This window comes from Pyxicephalus adspersus, chromosome 10, assembly GCF_032062135.1.
Source record: "Pyxicephalus adspersus chromosome 10, UCB_Pads_2.0, whole genome shotgun sequence".
Classification (NCBI taxonomy): Eukaryota; Metazoa; Chordata; class Amphibia; order Anura; family Pyxicephalidae; genus Pyxicephalus; species Pyxicephalus adspersus.
In genome coordinates, this window is record NC_092867.1 from 26,306,078 (window position 1) to 26,315,206 (window position 9,129).

Consider the following 9,129-nt stretch of genomic DNA (forward strand, 5'->3'; position numbering starts at 1 on the left):
GTAGATTTCCCTTTATTTTTAGTTATGTAGACAGAACAGGAAATAAAGGAAATCTCCCCAAAGTAAGGAGAAATCCCCTCTGGAGAGCTGTCATCAGAACACAACAAGATTTCCTATCTATTTCTGTTTTTGTGACTGCAGAATTTTGTAATCATAATCTGATTTACATTGTAACACAGAGAAATAAATTTGAAGAGATAACATTGATAAACTCTCTTGCAGAGCTGAAGCTGAAGTTATCTGAAGACCAAAATGTGCCAAGAGCCACACAAAATCAGACGTATGAAGAAACCTCTGTGGCATCTAAAGCATTGGAGCAACATGGGGCCACCAGTTCGCCAATGTCCTCTGTAGAGGAAACCGTAGAGACTGTATGGAAAAGACTAAAAGAAAAGAGACAAATGCTTAATCTTCCTGAAAACCTAAAGGTGCGTGTCGGTTAACTTGCACATAACTTGTTATTCTACAGTTTTGTGCATGAAGTTCATCACTGCATGCTATCATGGCATCACACTTCTTTTACATTATATCACTGCAAGAAATAAATAAAGAAAATATGATTCCAAACACCCATCAACATTCACCTAACACTGATTTACATATATCTGTATTTATTACTTTAATAAAAATAAAATTTAGCACTAATGTGTAAAACTTAAAATAATATTTCATGCAACCTTTAAACGCATTCATTGACAAGTCAAAAATGTGTGCTTAGCTGTATAAGATGATGTATGTCGATGATAATATTATTATGTCATTATATTTCTGCTTCCAGTTGAAGTTCAGCTTCTGACTAAACATGGTATTAATTGAATAAATATAATGAGAACAAGAGTTGTATAAACAGACAGCTTTATAAATGTTTTCATACTGAGAGCCACACACTGAAGTGCATTCACCCAATACCCCTTCTGGCCCTTGTGCACTATTACTTAACATTTTGTGTTATCGATATCTGGATTATTTTACATTCTGCCCCTGTCCTTCCAGCTGGCCATCTGCCGCTTTATGTTCAACATTTTGTTAGTCTATACAAATTTGTTCAGGGAATTGTAAACATTGCTAGTGAGAAACAGACAAGAGTTTGGCTGGATATTGCAGATGGAATTTTCTTTCCCAGCTGGCTCATTTCTCATTGTAGTATAGAATATGATATGTAGTCAATGGAGAGATGAAGAGTGCAATGTACTGTCTGTAAAACAATGTTTGTTAACCCTCCAGTGTCTGCTGAGCAGTGGAAAATTTAAGGTTCTCTAAAAATACAGTTTTAGGTTGCAAAAACGATTGGAACAATTGTAAAAATAGTTTATGGGATGGGATTTGTAAGCACCACTTTCACTTCCATTGTTTTTAATGCATAAATCATGGTTTGGAGATGCAATATATTAGTAATTGCACAATAAGATGTATACAATCAGTGAGAAGTTTTTCAAAGTGTTCAGTTTAGTTATGCAGCAGGTCACTTCCTTGCCCATAGATGTAAATGGTAATAAAGAAGCAGTAGCAGACTATATTTTATTCCACTGTCAGAATGTTCCTTGTCAGCTTATGTGTTTGGCAACACGCCTGATTGGCTTCTAGTACTGGCCTATCCAATCCCATTTGTAGCAGATGCCAGGAGACAAGTACCAAATCAAATAGGGTACTAATATTGGTTGCACTTTTTCAAAGTGTGATTGAGCCAAGTTGAAATTCCATATGGCAGCAATAAAATGTGTGCAGCACTGCACTGAAATCTATTTAGCAAAACTTGATCAAATCTTAATAAACATCTACTTTTCTTGGTTGTGCATGGAGATGAGCCATTACTTGCACCAATGTTGTTCTGTGCAACACATGCATCAGGTGCCATTCTAATAAGTGTAAATGGGACATCTGAAGATGTTAGGTATTGTAAACACTGGCTGGCATTGGGTCCTAGAGAAGCAATTTCTTCACTCTTTTAGTGATGGGCAGGAAATTAGGAGTTATGTAAAAATAACATCACAAAAAATAGAATGTGCTCACTGTTAAGCTTGCACCTACGTTTCTTCCTACAGGCCTCACTTCAATGACTGCTTTGTCTTGCTGACTGTGGAAATGTCATTGTGTATGCATGATAATTATGTGTTCATTTCAGGTCTGTGAATACCATAGTCCAGCCATTATTTAACTGGTAAATCATGTGAGACTGAAAAAAAATGTAGGGTGATTGGCATGATAAAGTATAAGTTGTCTCACAAGCAGCATTCTTGCTAAGTTATTATTTTGCTGCTTACCAGATAAAGCTTTCTATGGCCATATTAATCATGTAAAGTGTATGTAATCACTAACAATACTGTTTTTAATTCTTTTGGACTTTTAAAAACTAAAAAACAAATTTAAAGTGATTTTTGTTTGATAAGTGTTAAAAACCAAATTGTTTCTTGCACCACTTCTCTTATAAATAAAATGCATTTTGAAGTTTGTTACTGACATGTCTGACTGCTAAACTGCAACATAATAAAGTTTGTTCCAAATAAATGTAATAATAAAAATGTACAATGTATTTGTCAGGTTACAAAGCAAGAGAGAAGTCTTATGAAACCTTTATACGACAGATACAGGATTATAAAGCAGCTACTATCTACTGCCACCCTGATTCCAACAATTGTAAGTAGTGCTGAACAACAATAGTTGCACGGACTTTCTAAAGAAAAAAAAAGGAAATTGTTATAAAACACTTTGTACACACTCTAGCTTTTGAAACAATCTTAAACAATCATTCTGGGCAATGAAAAACTAGTTTGTGTACAGGACTTGCCATTTCATAGTACCATACTAAAACCATTTTCCAGTACAGAGCAGTAAAATTTAGTGATCACAGAACATAAATCAACCCATTTTTTGTCCTAAAAAATGCAGCTAAAAGTTGAGAACAGATAGTAGAAGAACTCTGGGACTCCATGTCTCCTACCTTCCTCTGTTCCAGTCTTGTTCACATTCAACAGTTTTGAGAATCTAGGATACCTGTCAAACCTGACCTGTCCACGGTAGCTTCAACTCCTCTACCCATGTCACAATATTTGGCAGTGATGTATAGGGCTGGAAGACAACCGCCGATAATAAATGGGTATTCAATATTTTCTTAGAACTGTGGAGACTGGTGGGAGGCTACAATGCTGGAACAGAGAGGACATAAGTGACATGGGCTGCAGAGAGATGCTACCTGTTCTCTTGCAGATTACTGACCATTTGAGCTGTGCATTCATTCTGGGTCAGTGATTCATAAGGTATTAAATTCAGAAGATCAGAACACCTAATGGGGAAGCTTTATATTATAGAACCAGGCCAGCAATGGCAGCTTTCATCATTTTTCAGTGTAAGGTCTCATTATTGCAGCAACGTGTTGTGTATCTTTATTTGGCAATAACCTGGCTGCATCCACAAACAAGTTAAAATATTCTATTTTGCAATATAATTATTAATTACAGAAATAGAATGCAGTTACCATTATTTACATTTGGTTTACATCATGCCTGATAAATTTTGCCTGCTCATAAGGAGACCATGTTGCTAAAATAAAACTGGTAGCATTTATTGGGGCACAGTTCTATCCATCTTTGTGTGACAGGGAACGGGGTTGTATGCAGTGGATAAATGAAAGTGAAATGCTCAGTGGAAAGATGGAAAGGTGGGGATTTCATTGAACTCTTTTTCTTTAGCATGAAGAAGAAGATTCAGAAGATGACAGTGCTCAGAACTCTTCCTGTGAATTCACCCTGACATCAGAACCAGAATTGGCCATAGATGAGCATCTTATTTATTGCAATGAAGATCCAGAACCTGCATACGTGTCTCCTTTAGATGAAAAACGTTCAGTACGACAGTCGGCACTTTCCATGTCCAACCTTCACGAAGCATCAATGTGAGTTCACCCACAGCTTTATTCTGCCTTTTTTTCACACAATAAATCAATGCATAGCCTCATTTTTTTTGTTCTCCTTTGCTCTACTTTTATTTATGGTTTCATAACTGACACGTGTGTTTGGTTTGGTATGATCCTGGATTTTATTTTTCAGTGACAGTTTGCCAAGACTACCAAAATCTACTTATCCCATTTAAACTCCCTGTGGGGATCATTCAATGTTGAATTAAAATGTAATCGATTGCTTTTTGAGGCCTTCATACTTCATACAGTTGTTGAGGAGGATATCAGTTTTGAATGCATATGTGCATTTAAAGATCCAACAAGTATGCAGTGTATGGGTCTATGCAATTCATTTGATTTATTTGCAGTCAGTTTGGCCATTGCACAACATAACTGCTGGTAAAATCTGAAGTACATTGTACAATAAGAATATAAAGTGTATGGCCATCTTAAAGGTTGCTGTACACCCAGAGAATGGCTAGGGGCTGTTGGGAAACCAGCATGTTTAAGTATCTATAATAGCTGCATATTCCCTAAACTTGAATGGTCTCATTGTGTGACTATCAGTACTTATTCGGTGGAGAGGTTAGGGAGGCACACTGCAGAAATGGTTTTCTGCTTGAGGAGCCAATTCTAAAGGCAGGAAAGCGATTTCCTTTCATATTACTACAGTGAAATATGTTGCACCACACATGCCATACTCATTTGACACACTTCGCTAACATGTAAAATGTATTTGTCATTGTTGATTAGGCCTGAGCTTCTGGATCACCTTCGAGAAACAAGAGCAGATAAGAAGAGGTTAAGAAAAGCTTTAATAAAATAATACTGAACTACGTGGCAAATTAAAATCTTATACAGTTTCAGTGTAGAGTTACCTGTAAATATTTAGAATTATTCCTTTCACTGTAATGTGTATACCAGTTCCCAGTATAGTATGTTTTTTCCTAATAATGTAAATCTACAATTGTCCTGGGTGTGTGCGCGCATTTGTGTTACCATTTTTAATTGTTTTTCCACTTAATTTATTTAAGTATACTAATACCATCATCTCAAAGAGACAGACACATCTGTTTGTATTCCTGGTCTCTGCTGCCCAGAAGTGCACTCCTAAAATGTGAGGATTGATTACCAGCACATTTAATTAGTCTGCTTTGGCAAATAATGCTGCATTATTAATCTGTTATAGAATGCCATGCTGTCTGCCTTGGCAGTCTGCCCTTTAGTGGCAGGGAGCTTAAAGAGCTTCAGTAAGGTCTGCGTAATGAGAACCTTATAGATGAATATAACCTTCAACCCCACACCTTAAGCATCTTGTTTATGAGACACATAATAAAACAATAGCATGCAGCATGGGAAAACAATTAGCCACAAACAGGGGTGGCTGCATTTCAGTTATATTTTTAATAAATTCTCCTTGCCATGAATTTTTACTCTAGTAGTGGTTTGGACTTCCAGCACTTTTAAAAGGTTGGAAGCCTAGCAGGTCAATGTGTCCTGCTTCAGTGGGGAATAAATAGGAACTGTTTCAAGCCACAGAATGTGTGGCTAGAAACAGCCAGGTTGCTTTCATGCCAGGCACCCCATGCTATTAATTTAGAACTGCTAAACTGACAAGTCACTGCTTATGAACAATAATGGAAGAGGCTGAACCTCAAGATCCATGCACCATTACAGTTTATTTGTTGAAGTGCTGCTATATTTACCTGTTAAATACATTACAGATTCTAATACCTGCAATGTTAACCTTCCCCTTCCTGTCTTCCAGGAGTGCACAGAAAGAAGACAGAATACCAATGGCTGAAGAGTACTGTGAATATAAACAGATAAAAGCTAAGCTTCGGCTGCTGGAGGTCCTGATCAGTAAGCAAGATGTATCCAAAACGATTTAGAATCTGAGAAAGCACCACAGGAGGTATTCTGAAGACTAAACTTAGCTGTATTTCTGCACACTCATGTATGACACTGAAATGCTGATGCACTTTAATAGTTATACACTACCTGGTAGGGATAACAGTAGCAAGGAATTGAAAAGGGATATTTCAAGCTCTGTCCACAAGACAAAGTACTCCTAGTAATTGGAGCGTTAAGGCCATGGAGGAAAGAGTAGTGATGTTTTGCAACCTTTTTTTTTGTAAGGGTGAATACCACAAAAGAATGACTTCTGATTGGTTGCTGTGCAATATAATACTTCAATATGGTAATAAAAAATCCTGCTTATTCTGTAAAGCAAAATCCAGCAACTAAGAAATGGCTTACTAGCAAAAGATGAATTCTCTGCTCTATGCTGAAATTGAGATGGTTATTACAGATACTTTGCATTGTACTGCTTTACTGAACAAGTCTAAAGGAGAATTGTCTTTTCAGAAGGTGAAGGTACTTGGCATTATACCTTTTACAAACTCCAAAGGCTAAAGGGCATTATGTTTGAAAATCGATCAGAAGTCATTTGATGGGGTTTACTTAATAAGGCTTTTATGACTTCTGTAGTTTTATTTTGCCAATTTATTAGCATTTTAAATATTCATCTAACGCTGTAACAATACCAGTTAGATTTGTGTATAAAAATGAGGGCCAGAAAAAAAAAACCTATAACAAGTAATCAGCTGTTTGCTGGCATTTATAGAAAAATGGTAACTATGTCTGATTGGTTGGCATGGGCATTTCATCATTTATACACAAATTTTCCTTCTCTAATGTGCTTCATTGTTGGAAGTGCCTTTGATATGTTGCAGATATTACCCCTCTATAATGATATCACAGATGATATACATTAATAGAATATTCTAGATTCAAGAACATAAGAGCGTTCATGCACAGTCTGTATGTATATATAGTCTCTGGTCATATTATTATTATTGAGGTGTGGGGTTCTTTTTCCATTCTTCGTGTTAGTTTTTGGTAAGAAAAACACACTTTGTCTTCTACAACCAAAGGCCAATGATGTAAGCACCAGGACTGCACTTTCTGAAAATTGTATTATTTAGCGTATACCTGGAGAAACAGATTAAGTTCCTGCTGTATGGAAACCTTTGTGTTCCATATCAGGAAATAAATCGTCTTTGTCTCCAGTGTTTCAAATCTAGTTTTGTGGAATATATTGTAAGAGCAAAAGTATTTTTTAAAATATTTATTTTCTTGGTCATCTTTGTACAATTAAAGCAGCATTGCATATAAGAGAATATATGTAGTTAAAAATATAAAAATGTCCCTTTTAAAACTATTTAATGAAATAGGTTCTTGCGTACTGACTCATAGTAGATTATTATAATGTGTTGCCGATAAAGCAGCAAGAAGTTCTACTAAAATAATGCATTAGATTTGACAATATCATTTTTCATTGTTCATGTTCTGTTTTTTTTTTTTTTAATGTTTTCAAACAGAATAAATTGGTATTTTTTCCATACCATACTAGGTATTAGTGTATCCATAGCCTTCCATCCTTTTGTTTACAGAAATGTCCAAAAAGTTTTGCAATGTGTGATTTATAACATTTTGCATACCATATATGCAGTGTTTAACCTGGCACTTTAAATACATTTGTTCTATTAATTGGGTTCAAACATTTTAAGGCTGCAATATGGAAACTTGTGTTGTGCTAAGGCATTGCAGACATTTTTGTATTCAGGGTGTAGAATTATTCTGCCAAAAATGTTAGGTTTTAGTAGTCTGTAAAATAAACTATATGTTTATTTCTAATGTCACTTTAGGAGTTGATCTCTGCATTTTGTTCTGTATACCTACCATGACAACAGGAAGGGGTATAATGCCCCCTGTTGGATTTTTCATTTGTTACAGTAGCAGTGGATGACCTGTTGTAGCTAGAAAAATAGAAAATATCCAGGAACAGCATATAGAGCTTTTACCACTAGAGTCTCCAAGAGAAAAAGGAAGCCAACAGGCATAAACACTTCATTAGAGTTTTCAGTAGCCTCACCTACGAATAGGGTAATTTTTTTTAGTTTAGACGCCAAGACCTTAATACTCATGCACCTTTGGTTCAATAATCTATTATTTTATTCAGCAACCCCATTTTAATGATGGGTAAAGTGAGGAAAATGAATTGATCTCCAACACCCATCAGCTTCCAACTGCGAAAGGGACAAACGCGAACACTACCTGCCTCTGTTACTGTGAGCTATGGGCACTAGGACATTTTGTGCTGGCTGTTAAAAAGTAAGGAAGGCACAAGCGTATGATAGGTCTTATGTTTGCATTGCTGGACATCAGATAGGTAAAGAGAATGAAATGTATTTTATGTACAGTAAATAGCACTTAAATATTTAAACCCAAGATTATAAATATTGTGAGGAAATTACTAGGATATCTTTTAAGGACTTTTCTCATACTTTTAAAGCATAGTTCCAACTTTCTGACACATTTGATAGTATAAGCAATTGCATTTGCATAGGAATTAAGTACTGTAAAAAATTTGACTGTCTTGTTCCTATGAATTGTGGGCCATCATTAGTAGAACATCTTTGTACTGGCTGCTTGCGTTTTTATCCTGGCATTGGTCTGTTACGTTAGGCACCTGGAAGGATGGTGGTGTTCAGCAAAGGTAAGCGGTCCCAGGGCACTTGTGTATATATCATATACACAAGTCATTGTGATCAATTTACTCTGTCCCAGGTGTCAAAGTTTTAGCCAGGTCTTACAAAAACATGCCTATTACCTCATAAAGCATAGGACCTGACCCATGTGAATTAATTTGTGTTCACTTGGCATTACTAATTATGTTTGAAAAACTTCAAATGTATGTTGTGTAAGCACATCATAGAAGCTTGCCTTTGAAAACAAATGGCAGCCTTCATAAAATGCTGCACCGCTGTGCCCCGTAACCAACACAGCATGCAGTGTTGGTATTGAAGCAAAGCAACCTAGCCAATCTGATTTGATTCTTACTAGCAGGTCATCATTAAAGGACTAAGTGATGAAAGAAATCCAAATGCTAAAATATGCATTTTCATGAAAATGCAGCCTACCGTTCAAAGTTAACCCCTGAGCATGGTACTGGTATCAAAACTGCAGGGGGGGGGGGGTCTGTGTAAACAATTTCAAAGTTTTTTTTTAAAAGCATGTCTTTTTGTAAAAAAAAAAAAAAAAAAGTTCAATACCTTTCAGAAAGGGACAATTTTAGCCCTTGCTGGCTTTCCAATTTAGGCCCCCTGGTCATAGTATTGTCACCAAGGGGATAGGTGGGTCTATGGAAAGGAAGATGTCTCAATAAATAAAAG

General features: G+C 36.1%; 1 protein-coding gene across 2 annotated transcripts in view; it reads left to right on the forward strand.

The window, feature by feature from the left end:
* FAM13C (family with sequence similarity 13 member C) overlaps positions 1 to 8,741 on the forward strand; it is a 64,240-nt gene extending 55,499 nt beyond the window's left edge. The window contains exons 10-14 of one of the 2 annotated variants that reach the window (XM_072423244.1): positions 223 to 428; positions 2,539 to 2,634; positions 3,687 to 3,889; positions 4,646 to 4,714; positions 5,640 to 8,741. In XM_072423244.1, the coding sequence (XP_072279345.1) occupies positions 223 to 428; positions 2,539 to 2,634; positions 3,687 to 3,889; positions 4,646 to 4,714; positions 5,640 to 5,784 (719 nt within the window). In that variant the 3' untranslated portion in view covers positions 5,785 to 8,741. Of the gene's footprint in view, positions 1 to 222; positions 429 to 2,538; positions 2,635 to 3,686; positions 3,890 to 4,645; positions 4,719 to 5,639 lie in introns of those variants that run through there. The other variant, XM_072423243.1, reaches the window with a different exon arrangement.
* Positions 8,742 to 9,129: the final 388 nt, after the last annotated feature.